Source organism: Orcinus orca, chromosome 5 (assembly GCF_937001465.1).
Source record: "Orcinus orca chromosome 5, mOrcOrc1.1, whole genome shotgun sequence".
NCBI lineage: Eukaryota > Metazoa > Chordata > Mammalia > Artiodactyla > Delphinidae > Orcinus > Orcinus orca.
In genome coordinates, this window is record NC_064563.1 from 136,921,407 (window position 1) to 136,948,312 (window position 26,906).

Genomic DNA, 26,906 nt, shown 5'->3' on the forward strand with positions numbered 1-26,906 from the left:
TGCTTTTTATGTCTGACATTACTAGCAGTAAGGAATTGAAAAATATGTGTAATGAAAGCCTTTGCTTTAAGTTCATCTCATTCTTTATATTCAGAGTTAAATCACTAATAAAAGCTCCAATATTTGCCAGTCAAAAAGGAACAAAAATCTTAAAGTTCCAATTTCATATGAAATCTCTGAGACTATATTAGTCTCCTTAGAAGTTAGTTTTCGATACATAATTTAAAAAAAAAAACCTAAAAGTACTGTAATTACTTTCTCTCAGCTTATTGCCTTCAAGCAGTTATTGGTTTATAGGGTTAAAAAAAATACACTGCGAACATTGCCTACAAAAGAATTGTGAAGAGAAGTGGTTTTTAAAATTAAATCAGATTTCTAAGTAAGCCACTGAATTGCTATCATGTATAACTTTTCACAAATTTATTTAGCAACTTATTTCTATAGATTGTTTTCCTAATTAAAGGAGAAAATAAATAAAAGTCTATTATAACTATAAATAAAAGCACAAGTTTGAAACGGGAAAAATTAATGTTTTCTGTAAGTCAATGGAAAAGTTATACTCCAGCAGTATCTTGCAGAGGCCACAGTGCTGAAATAACTTTGCTACCTTTATTATACAAAGTCATTAAAATCTACACACAGCAAAGTCAATCTGTAACAACACACGAGCCGGTCCGCAATGTCCTTAGGCAGCTAGAGTAGAAAGACCAACTGCATGTGTATAGTGAGCCTTAATGATATTAAAACTGGATTTGTAAAAGCTCTTCTGAAATATCTTGCCTCAGCCTTTCCTGAGAATTAGATTAAATAAGCTTGTCAAATGTATACCTCCAACTACGCTCTGTGAAAGTTTTCATGTAAACCAAGTAAACTACACTTTTAACAAAAAGTGACCCATGTGCTAGTAAGAATTTCCTTATTGAAATATATAAAAGAAAATTGTTCTTACATTTTAAAAATGAGGCATGAATGCTATGACAAGTTATGATAGAGCCATGCAAAATGAAAGCTATATTTCAGATAATTATTTTAAATTGCATTTCTAGGACACTTTGCTAATCCACAGGCTCCTGGCAAGGGAATGTACTAGAGCTCTAATACAATCTAATATAATCAAATACTTGGGAAACATTCTATACTCATTGTGCCTGAATCACTTTTGAAAGTAGTATGATTTGGGGGAATTAAATCTTTGTAACCAAATTGACTGTATTTGTTAAGAAAAAGTATATCAGGCCTTGATGAGTAATTCACCTCTATCTGGGAAATGGAAGCTCTTGTTAATTCTATTCACTAATAAAACCAAGCTCTAATCTTTTACTTAACAGGAATATAATGGAAGTTTGGAGCTATTTTTAACTTGGCATATAAATGTCATTCATTTTGACTTTTATCAAACAAACCTAAAATGTCTTTCAGTTATAGGAATCAAACTCCAAAAAAATTAATGAACCAAGATCCATACATTACAACAAATATAAATGGTTACCTCCAAATTCTTTTCTAGCAGGTGCAGGACTCCTAGCCCCTTATGGTTCATAAGAGAATGTGCAGCAGAAAGGAAACGACATTAAATAAAGAACTGAAATGTCAAAGATTTACTATAGTATTCATGACGTCAAATATCATGTAGAAACCACATATTCATGTCTTGGTGCTATAAAAAAGCTATTATGTAATGCAAATGCTTCTAAATAGAAACATTATACTTATTTTAAAAGAACATTTAAACAAATATATAAACTTTATAGTAAATAAGTATATGTATGTTCTTCAGTTCTAATCATGCATTTTATAGAAATCAGTACAACCCCATTAGCAAAAACAAAACAAACACTTCTTTCACACTTGTAAAAGGTCAGCTCTGAAAACATGTTACAGGAATCTAGTTGAGAAACACTATTTTTCCCTGTTCTGTCACACCCACCACATTTTTTAGAGAAAAACTGAGGAAGTAGCACCAGTGATAGAAAAATAGTAAAATCTAGAAGCTAGAAGTTCGAAACATGCAAAACATTTTTAAACAGAGTGGAGGGAGATTTTAAATCGAGCAAAAGTGGAAATAAAATGGTTTGTTACCTGCAGGCGGAGGCGGTCTTTGTGGGGGGGCTGGACGCGCAGGAGGAGCAGCCGGGCGGGGAGGGGGGGGCCGCTTGGGCTCCAGGGGCTGAGTGTCAACAGGAGAACCTACCGAAAAAGTACCTGAGGTAAGAGGATCACGTTCCAAGTGGATGTGAGCACAAAGGTACTTTCTATACGCGTATGATAAATTATTTTGCTAATTTTCTAAACTTGTACTACAGTGTAATGTCACACATTTCTGGTATCAATAACATAAGCAGTTCTGCTACTACATTACCCTTTGGTACCATGAAAGCAATCAGGCTAGCTCTCTGTGGACTTCTTACCCAGGCCCCAGGTGCTGAAGGGGATTTATCGAGCGGCCCTATTAAGACAGCACGAAGGGGGCTTCCCTGGTGGTGCAGTGGTTAAGAATATGCATGCCAATGCAGCGGACACGGGTTCGGGCCCTGGTCCAGGAAGATCCCATGTGCCGCGGAGCAACTAAGCCCGTGCACCACAACTACTGAGCCTGCGCTCCAGAGCCCACAAGCTGCAACTACCGAGCCTGCATGCCACAACTACTGAAGCCCGCGTGTCTAGAGCTTGTGCTCCACAACAGAAGAAGCCACCGCAATGAGAAGCTCGCGCACCACAAAGAAGAATAGCCCCTGCTCGCTGCAACTAGAGAAAGCCCATGCACAACAACGAAGATCCAACGCACCCGGAAAAAAAAAAAAGAGACAGTGGTTATATTATTTAAAAAAAAAAGATGGCATGAAGTACTGTGTGAGTTAAGTCATTTGCAGTGTACTGGCCAATAGAGAGAAGAAAAAGAAAAGGGTGTCTCTTCTCTCTATACCCTGGCTTATCTTGAATTTATTGAATGAAGCCAGTCCTCTAAGAGTAGCATGGGCGAGCTAGAGAAGTTTATGAAATGGAAGGTATTTTCTGAAGACATTGGTTAGCATGGAACAGTGACTAAACCATGTAACGTAACAACCTCCAGAGATAAATCTTCCAACTTTGGAGAAGTCATGACTATCAAGTTGAATTCAAAAAATATATCTTGTCTCTTTCTGCTTCATATTATAATTTAGGTAACGTACAGATAGATAGTTAAGCCCGAATAGTTATGGGTCCTGACTATAACGATAGAAAATCATCAATGATAAGACATGGACAAGCCTGGCCACATAGAAAAAGAACTAAGAAAAATTCTCATCTAGTGGCAGTGATGAGTATCCTTTCCATTTAGGGCTTACCATCTGCAAAGTTTCCTCTTTCGTATACACAGAAAACATGCTACACTTCAGCCTATGGATATGAAAGTTAAAACAAAAATGGGTCTCCAAAGGAGAGGCAAAGGCATCAGAGGTTTAACCGTCTAAAATCAAATGCATTAGCCAGGGAAAGTCATACAAAACTTTCAGTAAAATACACACTTTGTGAAGCTGGGTGCCCGGGTGTTCTTGATGGAGCTCGACTTGGTCTCACGGGAAGGGAAGGCACAGGCCCCTCTGATATGGTAGGTGACTGGCAGGGACTGGTCCGGGGTGAAGAACTTGGGGAAGTGCCAAGGCCAGAACTGGAAGATGGCTGGAGATGCTGAGGAAGGATTTCCTCTACCTCAGCACTGTAGTCATCAACATCACCTGGGAAAGTGCAAGGTCAGCCAAGGTCAGCCAAGTTACCACCATGTTAACTTTCTCAGAGATTTTTTTCACCAATCTAGGCTTTAAGGGGTTATATACATAAGATAAACACATTTAACATTATGACACTGCAAACATATATAGGTTAAGCATGTGGGCATATATAAAAATTTTATACATATGAAAGTAGAATTAGTGCAAATGCTCTTATAGGAAATGTAATTGAAGATAGTCTTCTGTTTCAGAGCAACAGGAGGCCGGTGGTGACTAACAGCTGGAGCTGGGTTGGCTCCAGAGCTTTCAATATTCCACTGAGCAGCTGTCTCAGTGCTGGCTGACTTGGAAGCTTAATGCTCTCCCTCCAAACCTTCCTTCTCGCCAATGGAACTGCCCGCTCCCCAGTGCCCTCAACTCAGGTCCTGCCCTCGCAGTAGACAGGCTCTCACGCGGTCACACACCTTCCCCAGAAGTCTCCTCGCTACTCTGTCCCCCTGGACTCCCCCAACCTGACATATACACAACAGGGGGGAGTTGGTTCTCCCCTGAGGTCTCCTCACCTCCTCTTTCCTTAGGGTTGGAAAGTGGGGTCAGGGTGCCCCTTGCAACCCAATTCCAATTGCAGAACTCAATCTTCCAAGCCTGAACAAAAGGGCGTATTTCCTTGAGGCTGCGCCATCACGAATTTATGTAGCACCCTCAACCCCCGCTTGCCGCCATAATCTCCAACCTCCAGCCTTCTGGTCTCTTGCACCCATTCACTGAGGACTAAGGAGAGAGCAAGCTGGTAAGTTGGGTCCTGCCATCTTTCTGGGCGACACCGAAGTCCATGTGGTCAGCCCATCAACAACCTGATGTCTTTTCCCTCTGACGCTCTCCTCCACTCCTGGCACATATGCCCCTTGGAACTGCAGTACCTCTGAAACAGTGAACTCAGAACACCGCCCTCTGACCACCACTTCCCAGACTCCCACTCTCGCCCTCAGTTACTCTTTCCTCTTTTGACTTCACCAGGATCCAGGCCTTTGATTTTGCGTCTCTGCATCTGTCTTCACGTCCTCTGGTTCCTCACCTCGGCCGTTCCCCTCCTGCACTATTCTTCCATCGCGCCTGCATCAACTCCACTGTCTAACCTCTCCATAACTGCGCACCTGGGCTGCTGGGTGCTGCGGCCAGAGACAACCACGTGGCCCCGATGACTGAAGCCATGTTAACTCTGTGGTTTTCAGGCTCATCTGGGCTCCCAGGGCTGCCTGGTAATTCCACAATTTCCTGGCTGGCTCTCCCTCTGACCCCTTCTCAGGAGCTTTATCTTGAACCTTCTCAATTCTCCTGAAACCATGAGTTGCCCCACTCCTTAAACTTCACAGAGAAAAGGGTAGTCTTAAGATGGAACCCCCTCTCTTCAACAACCTGGCCCCCAACTGTAGCCTAACCACGTGGTTGGCACTCAGGTATTTGTGGATGGAAACAGTGGGGTTCTGCCCACCCCCGTTTTCCCAGGGACCGTGTTCTGCCACTCATTCTGCCCTGCCCCTCCCCAATGGCGTCAGCCCTTTCCATCAGCACTAAGCGTTCTCAAGCGTCCCCATTTCAAAATAACACTCCCTGGAGCAGCTGCCTTCCTCTCCCTTTCCCCCGCCTTAGCCAAACTTCTGTGAAGAGTTGCCTACAGACACTCTCTGCACGTCTTCGCCTTGCATCCACACCCCGATTTACCACCATCTGCCTTCTTCACTCCACTGAAATCACTCTCCTGAATGTCACCAACAGCCTCCTCCCCGGGACTAAACCCAAAGGGCAGGCTGCGGTGCTCACTTCTCCTTCTTGCCACGGACCACTCTCCCTTGTTATCTTTTCTTTCCTTGATTTTTAAGCTGCTATATTCTCCTGGCTCTTTGACATTTCTGGTTCTTTCTTCTCATTTTCCTTTTATGGGCAGCCTTCTTCTGCCTGTCCTTGAAGTCTGCATTTCTGTTTGATCCCAGGACCAGCCCTCTCCCATCTCTATCTCATCCTCCTGGCCATGCTAATAAAAACGCATGGCCTTAAACTGTCATCAGAGCTGCCTGGTGGGCCCAGAGCTCTCTGCTGAGTGCCAGGCCCACATACCACAGCCTACATCTGGGCCTGATGGACCCTACAGACACCTCAGACTCAACATATTCAAAACCAAATCCACCTCCCATCCACACCCACTCCTCCTGCACAAGCATACTTGCATCGTCTACTTAGATCCTTTTTGTCCCCTGAGGTCTCTGCACATTCCTTCTTCCTGGTTCATGCCTTTCTATCCTCTTTAATCTAATTCTCACTCAGTCTTCAGACTCTCAATTTCAGTTTCTCTGGTAGAACTCTCCCGACTTCCCAACTCTAGGTCAGGCAGCTGCCCCACGAACTACTGCAGCATCGTTCACCAGTGCATTGATGTCACATGATTACAATTGCCTGCTTACTTGTTTGTAACACCGACTGAGCTGTGAGCTTAGGGAGAGCAAGGATGACATCTGTTGAATTTACAGCACCTAGCATGGACCTGGCACATGAAAGGTACTACATAAATGTGTGGACCAAGTAAACAAATGAACAGTGAAATGTGAAAGCGAGATGATCTTCTGAGGTGTTCAACTCTTAAATGCATTATCTAGACATACAGGGTATCACAATATGATGCATTGTCATTTTATAAACTAAGGTATGCATCTTAATGGAAAATATGCTAAAATGATATAGCGCATATATAGCATTAAAAAGCAAATGCATTTCTTAATCACATTTAAGGAAATTACTATATCGAGATAATCTGTCCCGAACTCCAAACTTGAAATGATTACATTTATATGGCTGGGTTCAGTTTCAAATGCATGTGTTCCTAGCCACTTTGAGAATCTTTTAAAATTACTTTGAAATATATCCTCTTTTGAACAGACTTGTGGTTGCCAAGGGGGAGGGGGGTGGGGGAGGGATGGATTGGGAATTTGGGACTAGCAGATGCAAACTATTATATGTAGAATGGATAAACAACAAGGTCCTACTGTAAAGCACAGGGAACTATATTCAATATCGTGATAAACCATAATGGAAAAGAATATGAAAAAGAATGTATGTATGTATGTATGTATGTATGTATGTATGTATGTATGTATGTGTGTGTGTGTGTGTGTGTGTGTGTGTGTGTGTATAACTGAATCACTGCTGTACAGCAGAAATTAATACAACACTGTAAAGTCAACTATACTTCAATAAATTTTTTAAAAAAGAAAGCAATATATCTTCTTTTGTAGTAATTATTCTTTTGTAGTAATTATTTTGAACCCATTTCGGCACATTGAGCTTCTACTTTTCTACCTTAACTACAATTAGGGGGACAAAACCACACACCAAAAATACCACTTTGTGCTCTTACGACACAAGGACACAAACTAACATTTGGATTGCATGGCAGAATGGCAAATACATTTAAGTCTGGGTACAAGCAAAAGACACACAATACGATGCAAAACAAAATCTCGTTAATATTGCTCTCAGTGTTACAAGAAGGAAGAGAAGGATAAACGTGGAGATTGAGACATTACTGATGGGAAGGAAACATCTTGAAGGACAGCAGTAAATGTGTTCAACAAGCAGACCTTCCATATCGAAGTCGGCCGCAACCTCCGCGTCTTCACCCAGCAGGGTGGAGCTTGTTGAGGACGGCAAGGGGACGCTGATTTTCTCTAAACTCATTTCTTCTTCCAAAGTTTTGATCCAGTCTGGACTCTTTAAAGTAATAGTTATAGTCCGACCCAATAACTAGTTGAGTAAAAGAGATATAAAATAAAAATTCATTGCATGAAAATTCACTATCTTGGAATAAAGTGCCTGCCTCAGTCTTACTACGACAACAGTATAGGCTTCATTCAGCTAGACTCAATTCAACATAACCATTTCACATATACTGTATTTTTAACTAATTTTTTGTTTTGTTTTGGTTGGGTTTTGGTTTTGGGGTTTTTTTTTTTTTTTTTTGGCCACTCCACGCGGCTGGCAGAATCTTAGTTCCCCGACCAGGGATCGAACCCGGACCCACCCCCTGCAGTGGAAGCGCGTAGTCCTAACCTGGGAATTCCCTTAACTAGTTTCAAATGTCCCCAATCCTCCCTTTAAAAGCCTGTGTTGCTAAATCTCAAGTCTTCTTTCTTAGGATGCACACAGATTTAAGTTTCCTTTGCTGCAGTAAGTATCTTTCCCTGGCCAGATATAAATTCACTGACAACTCTACTACATAATTTTATACTTCCTATGATTTTGATTCACAGATTAAATAACTGTTCCTACATGAGACAACTAAAGAAAGGACAGTAGAAAATCCTTAAAATAATTTCCCTGTTCATTTGGGCCTTCCTAACTTGGTGTAATGGTCTTGAAAGGTGCTATACTGTCAAAGTAGTTTCAGCATTTCAAACGTCAGAAGAATATTGAGAGAATTTAAGACCATTTTAAATCTTCAACAAAAGTTAATCATTCTGAAAACAGAAAGACTGGTATCTGTGAAACTGGCACCCTGCCTTTCCTATAAATGTGAGAAGCTTTTAGACAAAAGTATAATCTAAAACAACCAACATATTATAATCAAGTTACACTGTCCTGTGGATGTATTAAAAAAAATACTTTCCTTACGTGCTATTGACATTAGAATTCTTTGAAGGCATAGGCTGGAGAGGTTGAAAGCTGCTGGCCTGAACAGCACAGCCGTGTTTAATAGGAATTTAGTGTCCATCCTGAGCTTTGAAGTCAGAGTCCTAAGAACTAATAATTCTTTACTCACTTATTAGACCAAATCAATTAAATTTCAGAACTTGGCAACAGGCTTCATATGCCATTTGTTACTTTTTAAAGTCAACAGCATTCTTTATATATTCACCAAAGAATACTAACAAGTATTCTTAAGCCTCAGTCACTAATAACGGGCTGACTAATAATAACTATAATAATGGCCATTTAAGAGGCACTTCATCAAGAATATCCACTTGGCAGAGATCAGAGCCTAATGAAAAGAAAGAAATTTAGACGACAGAAAAGAAAATGCTCAAGAAGGTCATCCTTCAGGTTTGTCCTGCTTACGTTATATACTTTTTCCAGACTCTCCCCTGGATTGGAAGTGTTCCTATTGGTCTTGCGTCTAGAAGATTTCGGGCTGAAACAGTGGTACTAACAAAGATAGACTAGAGGTTTGGAAATGTCTAACTTTCAAAAGGATAAATCAAACATTATTATGCACTTTCCCAAAACATTATTTTTTCAGAATTTTGAAAATCTTTTAAGGGAGCTAAGGGTGGGTCCTTTCTAAGAGCATAACATACATGACTAGACTTGAGGGTGAGGAACAGAGCTGAAAAGAAGGGAGGAAAAAACCAAACAAGGAAAATTATCAGGGGAAAGACAAAAGAAATATTCAGAAAGGGAATAAGAGCTGACAAAGAATGCCAAACTGAGAGCCGCTCTTAAATATTTACAGCACCATGGGAGAAGGAAGGGCTTTTTAAGATATCAAAGGTAGAACTAAATTTAAAGATCAGTTATTTCCATATGGTGAAGACACAACAAAGTCATAAGGCAAACTGGGAAGAATATCTGCAGCATGTTATGAAAAGGGATTAACATCAAGGGAGCTTCAAAAGATGAATAATACCCCAGGGGAAAAATGAGCTAAGGTCACAAACAGCTCATCAGAGAAGTACAAAATGACCAATAAATTAAAAGAGCTAGCAATCAAAATCTTAACACAGAAGTGACATACTACTTCTAGTTTTTCAGACGGTCAAAGTTAAAAAACATCCAATACTGATTAGAATGTTGGATGTTAGGTAATCCGAGGCATAATACAACTAGATACATTCCTCCCGAAGAGCAGTTAGCCAACAAATATCAACATTTAATATGTTAATATCTTTGTCGTAGCAAATTTACATTTAAGAATTTATCCTAAGGAATAATAGTTAAGCATGCAAAGTTAGAGCGTACACAGGGGTTCCCTGGAATGCTGGTTTTAGTAATTAAAAGTTGGAAACAGCCTCTTGCCTTCCAAGATGGCGCACACTCTGTCTATGGAGCGTGTATCTCCCTGAATAAACCTTCTTTCACTTTACTACGTCTTGCTCTTGAAATCTTGCCTGCACAAAGCCAAGAACCCACACTTGGCGGCCATCCCAGGGACTCGGACATGACTTGGGATGTGACCATCCTCTCGCACCCCACTCTCTTTCCTGCAACATCTTTCCTGGCACCCAATGCGGGGCCTCCAAGGCCATAATCTCGATCCGCCTACTGGGCTATGGCTCCCCTCTGAAGGGCGGCTGGGACTTACCCTGAGCCACGTAGATTCAAGTAGCCCGTTAAGTGGCAGCTGACGTCGCCTGCAGGATCTGGCAGAGACCAGTGCTCTGGCCGTGAAGAAGCGCACTGAGGCCAAGGCTTTTCCCCCTCAGTCTTTCTCATTCTCCTATTGCTCTATCTCTCTGGACTTGAAAAGATCCACCCAGACAACCACCAAACATCCAAATTAAGACTGCGCGGCAAGTAACTGACAAGTTGGTTGGGTCTAAAGAACTCCTGCCAGGGGGCTTCCCTGGTGGCGCAGTGGTTGAGAATCTGCCTGCCAATGCAGGGGACATGGGTTTGAGCCCTGGTCTGGGAGGATCCCACATGCCACGGAGCAACTAGGCCCGTGAGCCACAACTACTGAGCCTGCGCGTCTGGAGCCTGTGCTCCGCAACAGGAGAGGCCGCAATAGTGAGAGGCCCGCGCACCGCGATGAAGAGTGGCCCCCGCTTGCCGCAACTAGAGAAAGCCCTCGCAGAGAAACGAAGACCTGACACAGCCAAAAATTTAAAAATAAAATAAATTAAAAAAAAAGTTGGAAACAACCTAGATGTCTATTAATGAGTTTGGTTAAATAAATTTATATATTTATCCACATAATAAAATTAATTTTTAATTAATTTTTAATTAAAATGCAGTCATTAAAAATGACATATTTGTTCATATAGAAAGATGTCCATGATATATCTCATTTTTGTTAATATATATGTACATGTATATGTAATCCCATTTGTTTTAATATATATATATGTCTATATGAAGGTTTAGAAAAATTACTTTATAAAGGTAGGACCACAAGTGGTCTTTATTATTTCTTCATACTTTTCTGTGTTTCTTAATTTACTTTTGCATGAGCGTACTACTAACGCATTTGGGAAAAACAAGCAAAACCCTACAAAATCTATTTCAAAAGCAATATACACATGGAAATCTTTTTCTCCAGGGAAGTGGAAGTTATGTAACAGAAGAGGAAGCTCAGGTAAATCTTTACCGAGTTGCCTGCTGTTGGAGAAATTAGGCCTGGATTTTAGTCCATCCTATCTAGTGACCATATACTTAGATATATAGGATTTGTCTAAAAGTATTCAGAAAAAACTAATAGACATAGCACTTTACAGGAGTAAAACTATTCCAGGACGTTGACGTAAGTTTCCCACAATCAATGCCATTTCAAATCGTAGGTTAGGAATATCTCCACTAATTACAACTTTCTAAAATGCCTCAATGGGATGGATTTGTTATCTACGGGAATTATTTTACCTACGCTTGAAAAAGGGACCTGGGTACCACAATCCAAGCCAATAAAACAAGTTCCTTGGAATAATGAGCACACTCCTCCTTTGTTTTCTTGTGAGTGAAGCATTTTCTTCCATTTGCTAGAAATCTTTTCTACTATATAGATGAGCCAGAATATCTATTCCAATTAAACATTTTAAAGTTTTATATAAGAAAATATAATAAAATAAAATTTGGTAGTAAACATGTTTTCTTCTTAGTCTATATCAATGATTAACATCTCTAGGGCAGGACCAAAATAATCCTAAATTAGTCTGAAATCTAGTCTAAATAATAAATATTAAAGCACAACACTAGGTCTTTTATCCTCCTGAACTGGAAATACATTTAGATAATTTGCTGCATGTCTCTAAAAATACAATCTTCAGACACTTAATTACAGAATGGTTTAGACTCAACAAATGTTACCTTACCTCTTTACCATTCAGGCTCAGAACACTCAAGGCAGAGCTTCCCTCCAAAAATGTAACCCACATTTTATCTTCTACAAATCTTTAAGGAAGGGAAAAAGAAACATAAAAAAACCCATAATTAATACCTAAGGTATAACTAGCCCAATGACTAGTCCAATGATTATCGATTAACAAGGGCTTATAGAGGCCAGAAAGTAAGAGCGAGAGCAACAGGGCCAGCGGTGACCTGGAGAGGGCACTCTTTCCCTAAAAGCATTCAAATTCAAATTTCTTTCAAATACTTCGTTAATAAAACAGCCTGCCAGAAGAAATGGACCGGTGGACCTCCAATTGTGATCCCTGCTAATCCAATCCTTTATTTCATGGACAAGGAGAAAAAGGGCCAGAGGTAAAGTGGCTTGTTCAAAGTGACCCTATGAGAATAAAATACAGGGCTAGCACCCAATTCTCCTGACCCTGTAGTCCAGTATTATGTATTTTCACTGTCTCAGTGATTTTCCTGAAGCAAATTTCCTTTGACCAAGAAAGAAGACAGGGAGTTGTCACAAAAACAAAAAAACAAAAAAAACAATTGATATCAGTCAATCAGACTGGCCCCAAGGAGCCTTAGATTATGGTCTTTGTTTTTATTCAATGACAGGCATTTAAATGACTTCAAAGGCCTGTGCTATCATTCTAAGTTTATAGTTTTGAAATAAGAAATAAGAAACCCCCAAAAGGAAAAATAAAAAGGACACTGGAACAAGCTCTGAAGGAGATGGTCACTGATATATAATAATGTTATCATGAAAAAAGAAAACAAATTACAGCATTATCAGTCTTATTTACAGAAACAATTTTACCAGTTGAACTACTCCCAACTGTATAAATCAAGTTCAGAAATCCTTGCAGATTTTTCAGATGAGAGACAGTAAAACATGTACATGCGTACATACCCACACACACACAAAACACAGGTAAGAGACAATTTCTTTGGCATAAAGTTCCTAAATTGCAGGATGCTGCCATTTGAAAGACACAGGGACATCCTTCCTACCTAAAGACCATGAAGGGGATCTTTTTCAAATCGTTGGCAATGGACCAGATCCATCCTCCAAAGGTTATAATCACTATCAAAAGGCTGCATTTACGCTGCACCAGTCTCCCCCACGCCAAACCCTATTTGTTCTCTGATACTGGTACCAAAGCGTTTGTGGCCACGTGGCAGGGCTAATTTCTTGGTCCTATTCTTACGTGGCAATGTGCCCCCTATACATTTTGAACTTTAACAAGAGATTCTGGTTCTGATATCCATGGATTTATGTAGGACCTTTTAGAAGCTGTATTTTCTTCCTTTTTTTCACTCACGAGGATAAAAGCTTCTAGACTTTTCCCCCAATTAATACAAGTATCTAAATTTGCCCCATCTACATTTCCAGGGGATCTCTTACTTACATATAAAGACTTCACTCATTCCCTAATGGTTGCCTTATTCCAGAGCAAAAAGTGATGATCAGTTTAGCCTACCAGTGACAGTAGTCCTGTCCTTGTTTACTTTCATCGTCTGCTTTTTCTATTCTAACTTGGTTGTCTAAGGTGTAACAACCAGAATATTCCAGGTGAGGAGGCACAGCATGGTTTTATTATGCTAGGATAATGCCTTGTTTCGTTACCAATTCTTTTTCCAATGATAACAAGCATTTTGGGGAAAGTTTTCAGCTCCAATTTAACACCAAGTTCTTTAGCGCCTAGGATAAAGGCAGACAGGTCCTCTTCCTGCATCAGTCTTTCATCCGTTATGCACACTCTGGGTTCTCTCTGGCCCAGTGCAATATTTTAACTTGCTCAAAAGGGCATTTATCTGCTACTGTGCTGCCCACTCACACAGTCCATGTGATGCTCCCGGTGGTTTGGCATTTCTGTACTTGGCAAAGCTTACTGTCATCTGGAGATTTCACCATGTACTTGCTAGAGTCTTAAGATCTCTAGCCATTTTTTGTTTCATTTTAAACCTTTGGGGTAGACCTTTGTCAAATGATTTCAGGTTAAGTCTAAATATAATTTCCTCTCTATTTGCCCATGTACTCTCAGAAAGGAGAGTAAGGTTTCCCAGGCATGCTTCTCACTCCAGAAGAAACTACCCCATCTTCGTTCTGTGGAGTATTCTGTGTAGCATCCAGGAAAGCCATTACACACATGCTGATATTCCCTAGATTCCAAACAGGAATTGGGTCTTCCATTTGTCCTCTGCTCTGCCACAGCACCTAATATAGAGATCTGCCCACTAAATAGCTATAAAACATCCCTAAATAAACAGAGGAACAGCACAGAAAGGAATTGGATAGTACCTCTTCCCTATGGAATTCAATACATGTTATTCAGTCTCTCAAGATTGCTGGGCATTTGGAATAGGCCGTTTTTTTAAACCACACAAGAGGCATCTGGTTCTGCAAAAGGCAGATGGTTAAGTCAGTGATGGAAACCAAGACGGGAAAGAATGACTCCTGACTATTCACCTGGCAGGGCTGCTCCTCCATCAGATGGAAATTAAACGACTTAAAATTACAGAAAACATCAAATTTCTTAAACCGAGGGCAGAAAAGTCACTCCGTTTTACTCCTGTCACTCCTTAAAAAAATGAAATAGCAATCACATGTTCATTCTTCTGTAGGGCTTACATGTTATAGCGTATAGGAATCTTGAGAGAACACATCTAAATGTGCACCTATTCTTGTCATCAGTTGTTCATATCAAGTTTTACTACTCAACTTTAAACTTTCTAAGTAGCAAGTCCAGTTTCAAAACCTATAAGCTCTTTGAATATTTCTATAGTATGATTCGCCTTCAGTTCGGAAATACAAATACTCATATGCTATTCAAATACTAAATAAAGTGATTTCTAACACAGAAAATATTATTTACAAATCATGAGCTGCTTTTGGACAATACATATTTTACTTACCTTATGAGTATAACTTCACCAAAATTTGTAAACTGTTGCAGAAGTTCATCAATCAAAGCATCATCGAAAAAACTATTTTCTGGTAGAGAACTTTTGATGGAGACCAACACCGTACCATCTGGGGGACCCTGAACGGCAATTACTTCTTTATAAATGTTTTGCCTCTCTTCAGCTTCCACTTCAAATATATCGATGTCAATCAGGGCAACGACAGGCCTTAGGCATAAAGGAAGGAAGATGTGTTAGGAACATTTAAGGAAGGATGTATTTCAAATAAATTTCAAGCACAATTAGGAATACAGAGACTGTTTAAACCTATGGTCAGAAGTCTTCAGCTCGGCCCTTCCGTAGTGCAGCAAAGTGCCAGGAGTCCACGTGTAGAGGATTTTGCTTCCATCTTGAAAACTAGCATTTAGGAGATCTAAATCTTCAGCTGCAGTCAGAATAAAACAAAACATAGGAGAAGCCACCTGAGCATGACCAATCATGTGGAGCTCGTTCATTTCACTGGCTTCAGTTGTCTGAGGCTGGGAAGCCAGACACACTTGCTAACAGGCAAGAAGTCTAGACACCGTTAAGTTAAAAAGGTTTCTTGGTGAGGTTATCATGTTATGCTTTACTTAGTTAAAATTAAGATGAGCCTTTACTCTGAGGCTACTTAAAGACCTGTGACCAGAGAGTGTTTCAAAAATAACTGAACAGACAGGTAGCAGTTCAAAATATCTGCAAACCACTTGAGTTATTCAAATTAGAAATCTTAATTAGCATTCAGTTGACAATTCCGTAAAAATGTTTCCCTGCTTCTCTTTGTATGACACTACATCACTGAAAGAAAACAAATTGAAAAATTAAAGTATTACAAGCAGGTCTGAGAATTTTTTTTAAGTTTTATATTTAAATTGAATTTATTTTATTCTAGATAACCTGTGTTGAAAAAAAAAAGTAGTCCTCCTCGCCTTATTTGTATCATTCCCTTCTTCCTTGTAAAATTTGCACTAGTTCACTTAAATGAAGAAGTCCATTTCCAACTTTCCCAACCTGATCTATCAAAAGGCCATTTCCTTCTTCTCCAGAGGACACGGTCTGTCCATGCAGGGGTGCGGCACTTTTCACTGGTGTCGTAGTCATCAGAAAACAAATCATATTTATATGTTGGAGCAAAGGTTACTTTTCCTTCTAAAAATCCTCTAAAAATCTAAAATAAACATACATAAAGTAAGTTATTCGAAAAGGCAAAAACGTTCTGTTTTCATTCAGGCAGCCATGCATTAAATGTCTATTATGCACTGGAGACTCATGAAATTTATGTGCCTCTGATGAACACTTCTAACTGAATGGAACAGAGCTTAAGAAAAAATAACCCAAGACGTGGGCTTTATCATGCCACTTGTCTGACATTTGATTAAGCAAAGTACAAAAACGTGAACAATGGAATTCCACCAGACTTTTGAGCTACATGACACATTTAAAACTGTATGGGATTTTGGAAATCAAATAGTTTGATGTCTTATTCTCAAATGAGGAATTGGGGCCTGAGAAGGTTACATGGTATCCATCAGAATTTAAGTCTGATGACCAGAAAGATACCATATCAAGTGGCTTCAATCACCTCTTCTTAAAAAACTTCTGTTTTAAATAAATTCTTCCAACTTTTGTGGTCACAAGTTTTTAGAACTAAGTCTCAAAAAGGCAGATGATATGAGAAACAACAACATCAAAATAAAGCAAATTACCATAGGATCTTAAAGCCAAAAAGCTCTAGCCCTGACAAGTAAGATTCTAAATTCGCTCTTACTGAAAGAAAAAATGTATATTCTTCTACTTGAAAGTGAATCTTATGAAGACACAATATATCTTTCCTCCTGGAAATTATTATGAGTTTTCCTTTCCTTTTCTTTTTTTAAAAGAGAAGGCAGGGCTTCCCTGGTGGCACAGTGGTTGAGAGTCTGCCTGCCGATGCAGGGGACACGGGTTTGTGCCCCGGTCCGGGAAGATCCCACATGCCGCGGAGCAGCTGGGCCCGTGAGCCATGGCCGCTGAGCCTGCGCGTCCGGAGCCTGTGCTCCGCAACGGGAGAGGCCACAACAGTGAGAGGCCCGTGTACCGCCAAAAAAAAAAAAGAGAGAAGGCAATTTTCTACCTGTTAAACTATAGATATATATCTACTAAGTATAAAGAGACTCCAAGAGGTTAAAAAAAAAAAAAAAAGCAACACTTTAAGAAAAGTATGTTTTCATAATCAAAGGTCCCCTTCTTCCCAATGCAAGTATCTTAAGTATGTATCTACCTGTCCAGCATTTTTCTGGTTGATAAGCTGATCTCCTGCTATAAGAGAATCCCAATTTTGCTGTCTTATGAGCTCTTTCACTTCTTCATTAGGAAGATCGATTCGGTAGTTGAAATCACCACACCAAAATACGTAGTCATGGGAGAATAGCATCCTCCCCTGGAAGCAGAGAGAATTTTAAACAATCAATTAAAAAAATGTTTTACAACTTCTTCTTTGCCTCACCCCTGCCATGCCCGATTTATTTAACCCCACAGTAATTACACATGAAGTACCTAATATTTAGGTGAACAATGCTGACATTTCTAGGAACTACCTTAAATTTTCAAAAACTGATATAGAATTTGGGGTAAATTGAAACACATTTCAAAGCTTCCTCTTCAAAAACAAGCCACAAGAGTTTACCATTGGAAAACTCAACTTCCGCGCTATTTCCACAAAATCTTCATTTCGTTCTTTGACCTGCGATTGTCCTGCAGCAAAGTGGCTGCAGACGAAGCAGAGGCTTGTGGTGTGGAACAGCATTCGTATTGCGACTGCTCCCTTATTTCCAGTTGCGCCTCCCATTCCCGTCTTCACAGTATCAACTGCAACATCCCTTTAAAAGGAAGAATTCTAAATCAAAGATCAGAAATTCCAATAGTTCCGTGTGCATAAGAAAATAGGAATGTCTGTTACATAATTATAACATTACACATTGTGGGGCACTTTGAGGGCAAGCCTGAGTACAGTGAAACTATTAGTGATTCTTTACTCAAGAACACATTTAAATAGAGTTACCATATGATCCAGGGATCCCACTCCTGGGCATACATTGGGAGAAAACTATAATTCTAAAAGACACATGCACCCCAATGTTCATTGCAGCACTATTTACAATAGCCAAGATATGGAAGCAACCTAAATGTCCATCCACAGATGAATGGATAAAGAAGATGTGGTACAGGGACTTCCCTGGTGGTGCAGTGGTTAAGAATCCGCCTGCCAAAGTAGGGGACACGGGTTCAAGACCTGGTCTGGGAAGATCCCACATGCCGCAGAGCAACTAAGCCTGTACACCACAACTACTGAGCCCACGTGCCACAACTACTGAGGCTCACGCGCCTAGAGCCTGTGCTCTGCAACAAGAGAAGCCACCACAATGAGAAGCCCGTGCACCACAACAAAGACCCAACGCAGCCATAAATAAATAGATACATAAATAAATAATTTCTAAATAAATAAATTTAAATCTTCAGAAAAGTTTAAAAAAAGAGTAAGTACTACTTTATAAACAAAAAAAGAAAAGGAAAGAAAAGAAGATGTGGTATATATATATACAATGGAATACTACTCAGCCACAAAAAAGAATGAAATAATGCCGTTTGTGGCAACATGAATAGACCTGGAGATTGTCATACTAAGTGAAAGAAGTCAGAGGAAGACAAATACCGTATCACTTATAAGCAAATGAACGTATTTACAAAACAGAAGTAGACCCACAGACACAGAACACAAATTTATGGTTACCAAAGGAGAAGGGGGCTGGTGGGAGGGATAAATTAAGAGTTTGGGATTAACATATACACACTACTATATATAAAATAGATAACTAATAAGGGCCTAGTGTATAGCACAGGGAACTCTACTCAATACTCTGTAATGGCCTATATGGGAAAAGAAGCTAAAAAAGAGTGGATATATGTATATGTATAACTGATTCACTTTTCTGTACACCTGAAACTAACACAACATTGCAAATTATACCCCAATAAAATTTTTTTTAAATAATAAAATAAAATCAAACATAACCAACAAGGACCTACTGTATAGCACAGGAAACTATACTCAATATTTTGTAACAACCTATTAGGGAAAAGAATCTGTAAAAGAATAGATATATATACAAATGTATAACTGAATCACTTTGCTGTATTCCTGAAACTAACACAACATTGTAAGTCAACTGTATTTCAATTAAAAAAAAGCACATTTAAAAACAAGAACCATGAACAAGTGTTTCTCTGAAGCCACAAACATGACAGGCCTTTTTATTATCTGATGTTAGGAAGCAGCCTTAGGAGAGCGATCTGTTTACTGACCTGATGAACGGAGCATGCTGTGGTCTGATAAAAACAAACAGACAGACGCCCACCAACTGCTCGGAGGCTAGCAGCACATACTTGTTGTCTCTGGAGATGGTCTTCTGAAGTTCCACGGCCCAGAGCTTCTGATTTGTTGTGCTAACAGAAAATATTAAAAAGGAAATCTTCAAAAAGTAATATATCCTGTTTTATAAGACAGTTGTCAATTATACTTTTATATGCCCACAATTTAATAAAACTACTGACGTCACAAAATCCACACCAACAGTGAAGTCTTTAAGCGGGCTGGGCTTTTTTGTTTGTTTCCTTTAAAAAGGAAAACCCAAAATTTAGCCAAAAGAACACCCACACTTCAAAGTCTATCCTATTACTCCCTTACAAAGAAAATATGAGCTTACTGATTAAATGAGTGCTCACCATGTGAGTAATCTCAAGCTTGTATACTTTATTTTTTCTTTAGTATTCATTGGGATAACAGAGAAGAACATGCTTCCAGATACATTCCCCCACCTTTTCTTATTTTTATGGGTTATAATACCTTAAAAAAAACCTTATAATGGAAAAATTTAAACAGCCACAAAAAAGAGATACTCATAAAATAAACCACCATACACCCATTAGCCAGCTTCAACATTTATCAACATTTTGCCAATCATTCTTCTTCCATACCCCCTCCCCTTTTTTTAAACCTGAAATATTTTAACCCAAATCTGAGACATAGGCCATTTCACCCAGAAACACTTTGGTATGCACCTGTAAATGCAACAGGACATTTTCATTTTTGCGTAGTCACAATGCCATTATCACACTCAAATATTAACGATTCTTTAGTATCATCTAATACTCAGTTCGTATTTAAATTTCCCTGATTATCTAAAAAAACCTCTTCTTACAGTTGGTTTCTTTAAAACAGGGTCCAAGTAAGGTCCACACATTGCATTTGCTTGTCTCTTAATCTCTCTTAATCTTTAGCAGTCTCTCAGCTCACCCAACCCTCTTTTTAACGCTATTTATTTTTTAAGAAGCTGGGCTATTTGTCTGTAAAATGTTTTAACAGTCTGGATTTGTCTGATGTGTCTTCATGGTACCTTGTCCCTCTGTCAGGTTTGTTTTAAACTGGTTACTCTAGAAGCTTGATTAAGAAACATTCAATTTTATTGATTTGTTTTGGCAAAAATAACCTCACAGGTGGTATAGTCACCCTTGCATCATGGCGGGAACTAATCTCTGTGATATTACACCCGATAGGCTGTTAGGACCGTGACAATTGACTCGTTGTAATAAAAAGTTCCTCCACTGATCCTTCTTCTAAGGTTTTAACATCGACTGATGATCATTGCCTAGATCCATTATTTCATTAGGGGTTACAACCTGCTGACTTCATAATTTCAGCATTCCATGGGCATTTGTAATAAGTTGGAATTCTTCTATAAACAACTTCTCTCTTATCAACTACTCAGTTATTCTGAAACACAGTTCGTATAAAGAAGGTAGCAAAAATGCTTGAGTCTTTCTCCTTATACATTTTCAGAGTATTAAGTTTGTGCCCAAGAACCTCCAATGGCGAGCAAAAACAATCTTCTTGTAGTTCCAGGTCATACAAACGATAAACGGTAAGCCAGAATACGACCTCACATCCACCCATCTAATCCATCTAACACTATGCCACACTGCCTCCAAAATACAAATTCAGAGCACGGATTCCCTACCAACCCCACCACCAAGACTTGGATTCTGAAAACAGAACGACAGCTTTCATCCCTTTCTTCAGCTCTCTCAATGAACCCTGATCACTCCATTCCAAACCACACACACCTCCCCACCTCCACATGCCCAATCCCCTGACCTCTATCTATCTGCTTTCAGTTGCACCTACCGTCTTCTAACATGCTATATAACTTACTTATTCGAGTTGTTTATTGTCTGTCTCCTCCACTAGAAAAGAAGGTGCACACAGGTAGGGATACTTGTCTGTTTTATTCATTGATGTATCTTTAGCACTTAGGGTAGGTGCTCTGTAGATATTGGTTAAATATATGAATGAATAATCACCATTTTCATTAAAGAATAATTTGATTAATCTCTACTTAGACCAACAACTGAACAATGTGTTTGGTACTGGGAGCCCTCAGAATATGTTCTAAGACCTGAATCTGTACTTTCAGGAAAGAGTCAAACAGCAAAATGAATGAAGTCGGAATTCTTTTCTACTTCCCTGTATAAATTGTTATTCACTTTAGCTAAGAAGAAAGTTGTCATTTTCAAGACTGATGACTATAATACCATACTATTTCAGTCCATAATTTTATTCTGAAAATCTTTTTTAAAAAGTCACAAAAGAGGACTTCCCTGGTGGCACAGTGGTTAAGAATCTGCCTGCCAATGCAGGGGACACGGGTTCGAGCCCTGGTCTGGGAAGATCCCACATGCCGTGGAGCAACTAAGCCTGTGCACCACAACTACTGAGTCTGCGCTCTAGAGCCCGCGAGCCACAATTACTGAAGCCTGCACACCTAGAGCCCGTGCTCCGCAACAAGAGAAGCCACCGCAATGAGAAGTCCGTGTACCGCAACAAATAGTAGCCCCCGCTCGTCGCAACTAGAGAAAAGCCCGCGCTCAGCAACAAAGACCCAACACAGCCAAAAATAAATTAATTAATTAAATTAAAAAAAGAAAAAGATTCTTTAAAAAAAAAGTCACAAAAGATGGGCAACTACTCAACTTTTAAAGCAAGCATCATTTCTTAAAACACTTAAGCTTTCAATTTCACTAAAATAATCTGTATTTGTAATAACACTTCAGAACATCAGTTCTCTGCTGTGGTCGGGGAACATCCCTGGGGATCCCTAAAACCCATGAGGTCAAAACTGTCTCCCTAATATCACTAAGAGATTGCCTTTTTCACTGTGTTGACATTTGCATGATGGTGCAAAAACAATAAGTAAAAGTGCTGATGTCTTAGCAGGAATCCAGGCACCAAACTGTACTAGTTAGTATTCCTTATAATCTTTACCCCCATGCGCTCACAGTTTAAAAAAATGCCATTTCACCTAAGAAAATCCTGATGAAGCAGTAAACATTATTAATTCTGTCAAAGCTCAATCCTTGAGTCCCATCTTTATAGTATTCTGTGTGATGAATGGACAATACACATCAAGCACTTCTGCTGCGTACTGAATGCATACACCATGGTTGTTTCAGAGAAAAGCACCTGATACTTTGAGTTCAGAGCTGAAATGCCCCTTTTTTCATAGAATATAAGAAAGAACGAGTGACAGACTATGGTATTCAGATTTAGATTATTTGGCAAACAGCTTTTCAGCCAAGTCTGTGTTTTCAAGGGAAAAAAAAATAGCATCTATTTCCAAAGATAAAATTTATGTTTTCAAGCAAAATGAGAATCTTGATAAACCTGTATCTGCTACTCTGATCTTGACAGCTTCCACATACTTGAAGAATTTGCTGATGAGATGAGTGATGAAATTAACCAATATAATGTTTAATATTGTATAATGAAATGTGTCAAAATTTGGAAGATCTACATAACTCAATGAACTAATATGTTCCAAATGACCAACACATGATGTTTCAAAATCATGCAAGGGTAAAAGATAGACCAATGTTTTAATATAACTGAGCACAAAAAGGTCATCGCTATGGTTTCAGATTCCACACTGCAACTAACCTTTGGGAAACTATTTGTTAAGTGGTATCAGAGAAGAAATGGTCTGAAAAGGCTATTAAGATATTTCAGTTTCCAGCTACATATTTATGTGATTTTCTTCATATAATTCAACCAAAACAACATATTGCAACAGACTAATGCAGAAGTAGATGTGAGAATACAGCCGTCTTAAGCCAGATTCTAAAGACATTTGCAAAACTATCAAATCAATGCCATCCTTCTCAGTAAATTTTTGTTTTGGAAAACAGCTACTTTTCAGGAAGAAAATGTGTTATTTATGTTAACATGTATGAGTTTATTATCACTGTTATTTTTAAATGAATTAAATGTTTTAAATTTTTCATTTTTAATTTCTAATGTGATACATATCAAGAGATAAAACTCACATAAATAAAAGTTCTTTAAGATTTTCAATATGTTTAAGAGTTTAGAAAGACCTGAAACCAAAAAGTTTGAGAACTGCTATTTTATAGTTTAAAAAGCATCTTCACATATATGCTCTCAATCTATCCTTGTAACAAGTACTTAGTTATCTGCTCCCCATGCCCGTCAACTAGAAAGTTTCCCTGTGTGTTACCTGGCTGGCTTACCTTGCACTCACAATGTTTCCAGCATTCAACTCTACCATTTCCTCAAAACCAATGGCAAATATATCAGTTGGTTTACTTCTTTTATCTACAATGAAGCATCCAGGAGAGACTTTTAAGAGATGGCCTTAGTTAAATGGCAACCCCCCTACCCCCAACCCAACTAAGATCAACATCAGATCTCACGAAAGTCCACTTTTGCGTTTCAAGTTTAACCAAATTCAAATTAAAGGCAAAACCCCCTGAGGGGGACAAAATTACTTTCCATTTAGTTTCTATTTAGGTGACCTAAGTTTGCCTATCTAAGACTGTTATTCTTGAAGATCCTTAAGTCCTTTCAGAAATCATTTTGAAAGAATTCTTGCTAAAGTTTGTACCATGGACAGCAGAGAAACAAGCCACTGCTCAAAGGCTAAAGTGACTCAAAATGGAGAGGGAAAGAAATTTTTCAGAAAGGGTACAAATAATAAGTGGTTGAGTAACAGTCTCAAATTAGAGGAAACAGTTGAGAGGGATTTTTTACACTTAAATTTGAAGATTCCTAAGTGGAAGCAATCTAGGAAAATGAGAAGAGTCAGGGGCTCAGACTAACCCCTCTGTTCTAGCCATTAGCTCTCTCATAGCTGACAAGACCAAAAGAGAACAGAGCTGCTTTAGATAAGCAACCCCAGGGTACTTTGGGTGGCCCAAGCATTCAGAAATGAGGATAAATAGCTAGAGAAAGAACTTATAAATACTATGAACAAATACTGAGGAAAAAAAAATTTATTGACTGCTATTATGTGCAAGGCTTATATACAAATCTTCTCATTTACTACACAAACACCTTAGGAGACAGATTATATTTGCCTTTTATTTACAGACAGGAAACTGAGGCTTTGGAGAACCTAAGCAACTTGCCCGAGTTCACAAATAAAATGCAGTGGCCCAACTCTGGAAGGAAACTGCCTGAGTTCAAACCCTGGCTGTGTCACTACTAGCTGAATGACCTTGGGCAGGTCACTTCTCGTACTGTGTCTCAGTTTCTCATCTGTGAAATTGGAATAATAATAGTGATGGTATATTAGGTCTGTTATAAGGATTAAATGAATAGATGTAAAGTAGTTAGAATTGTAGTATTAGCTGTTATTTTATTATTGTTATTATTACTACTACAACAACAGTTTCAAGTTAGGTTCAGTGTAAATGAAAAAGGGCATTTTAATAAAAGTTTAGGGAAATTCCCAGGGTTTAAGGTGTGACTGATTAAAGACAACTAAAAAAGGAAAATCTGCATCTCACAGTATTTCCTATGTACATCACCTTCATAAATAACACTTGGTAAATGTGTACCATTTGAAAAAGGAATTAAAGTTGACTTAAACGACGAAGGCCTCAAATCCTGGACTCTAGTTAAAATCGGAATACAAGCATCCTCAGCTCAGTGTTCGGTTCTGGCTATTAAGAGCTTGGTGGCAGAGTGCCCAAACTGAATGACAAGTCCTTACAAGGATGAGTCAGTACCGTTTGCTATAAAGGGCCAACAAACGTCAAAACAAGTTTTGTAAAACTGCTCATGATCACCCTATTTCTTATCTTAGCAAATAAAGGACTGTATTTGAAAAATAGAACATATTAAATTTGAAAAATTATCAATCATAAAATAAGCTTCCTTTGTATCAGTCTAAAGAATAAAAACAGAACTAGTTTTTCTTATACGTGTAGTTACCTTAAAGATATCAATTTATGTACGGATCCAATTTCCTGAGAATCAAATAACAAAGAAAAGGATTTTTTATTTTACCATGTTTTCTTATGAAGTAGTAGATAAAGGTCTAGGAATACAAAAGACCTAAGATTTGAACAGATTTACCTATAAGAATGTTGGTCTTCAAATGTACAAATCCCAGTTTCTTTTATAAGGTAATGTATACTGTGAAGTGCCACATTTCTTTTCTAGATTAATAAATCACAGTCAGGGTTAATTAATTAAATCCGTATTATAAAAAGCCAACCTTGAAACTCCTGGATGCCAGCTAACTTGGGTGCATCGAGAAGCCAGTCAGTGAGGGTCTGATTCTTAAAAGCTATGCTGCGAAACTGCTTCCCGCCATTCACATTCCAGGTGCCCACACATACTCGAATTTTCTTGGGCTTTGAATACTTGTAGAAATTCTCACACAGGCTCTTTAGAACTTTAGAAGATGCTAATCGAGAACAAAACACAACAGAATTTTGGCTGCATTTAACCGTTTACAAAAATTGATTTTCATGACTGAGAAATGATGGCTGGAAATTACAATTACCACAAAGAAGCATCAGATACATGCATAAGCACAAAAAAGACAGCCTTGAACACAGAGCCCAGCACAATGCAATTAACCAACACAACTTTAAAAAAATCATACATTAAGTACAGTAGCCCAAGTAAAAAAACTATTACAAAATTAATGCAGCAACAAAAAAACATGCAGAACAAACAGTTCTGTTTCACTGAAATGGTACACTATTTTATGAAATACAAAAGCACAGACTGCACATTTTTAGGAATATAGCAACTGACTTTCATACAGCTTTCATTCGGAGGCTAGTAAAAATATGTTACTTCTCCCCAAACAAAAACATTCAAGAACCATTACATTTAGGATTCTAGCTACTGACAGGTGGTTTGATGAATAATGGCCCCCTGACAAAAACACAAATTATGGACAATAATGAGAGGATGGAGATGAAGCCATGACTAAATGCCTCCCAGCTCAGAGGAGACACCAAGTCCTTACAAACGTTCTGCAAGGCCCCAAACAACCTGCCCCACCTTTCTGCCCTCACCTGCCACCCCATCCCTGTTCTCTCACTGCTCAGCCACTGGACCCTCACAAGAATGGAAGCTCCATGAGGGCAGAAATGGTCTAATATCCCTAGTGACTAGAAGAGTGCCTGGTACATATAAGTGCTCAGCAAGTAATGGTTAAATGAATAAATGTTCAATACATTTTGAATCCTCAATCCTTTCCCCACCTATTTTTTTGACTTCCACCTAACCTTCTTCTTCCTAAACCATGCTTCATTTAGGTTAAGTCAAATCCTTGGCACTTAAATTAACAGAGCCTTAACAGGACTTCAATCTAAAGACAGAGAATATGCCCTTAACGGGCAGTTAACTGGCAAGAGGAAAGGGAAATCACAATGGTGCTCACCTTTCACCACAGGATCTTATTTTATTACGATATTAATTATTATTGTTGGATACCAAGGTACATACAGCAAGCAGTCTTGTGAGAGAACGAGTGAAAGAGGCAAATAACTTTTTCGGATTAGAGTGAAAATAGTTTGACCTGTGAATCCCATGAAAGGACTGCTGATTTACATGACAAGCACGTCCCCACTGTTCCCAGGGGCAAACGTGCACATTTCTACCCTCTTGCTATTTGATTTGATTACTCATATAGAGGTGTCCAGTGGTAATGAAAGCAGATTATTTGTTCTGGCCTGTTGGTATGGTTAACTGAAAGCCTGCTGAACCTGGATAAAGAATAATTCTCTATTACTACAGATTACCAG

General features: G+C 38.9%; 1 protein-coding gene across 14 annotated transcripts in view; it reads right to left on the bottom strand.

Moving 5' to 3' along the window:
- SYNJ1 (synaptojanin 1) overlaps positions 1–26,906 on the bottom strand; it is an 88,913-nt gene that overhangs the window by 12,915 nt on the left and 49,092 nt on the right. For 10 of the 14 annotated variants that reach the window (XM_049710661.1, XM_004264514.3, XM_049710659.1 and 7 more), the window contains 13 exons: positions 25,361–25,552; positions 23,370–23,454; positions 19,092–19,232; positions 17,416–17,608; positions 17,011–17,169; positions 15,762–15,918; positions 15,039–15,156; positions 14,724–14,939; positions 11,783–11,861; positions 7,343–7,505; positions 3,507–3,716; positions 2,080–2,187; positions 1,490–1,528 (listed from right to left, as the gene is read on the bottom strand). In XM_049710661.1, the coding sequence (XP_049566618.1) occupies positions 1,490–1,528; positions 2,080–2,187; positions 3,507–3,716; positions 7,343–7,505; positions 11,783–11,861; positions 14,724–14,939; positions 15,039–15,156; positions 15,762–15,918; positions 17,011–17,169; positions 17,416–17,608; positions 19,092–19,232; positions 23,370–23,454; positions 25,361–25,552 (1,860 nt within the window). The remainder of the gene's footprint in view (positions 1–1,489; positions 1,529–2,079; positions 2,188–3,506; positions 3,717–7,342; positions 7,506–11,782; positions 11,862–14,723; positions 14,940–15,038; positions 15,157–15,761; positions 15,919–17,010; positions 17,170–17,415; positions 17,609–19,091; positions 19,233–23,369; positions 23,455–25,360; positions 25,553–26,906) is intronic. The other 4 variants (XM_049710663.1, XM_049710662.1, XM_049710664.1 and 1 more) reach the window with 1 other exon arrangement.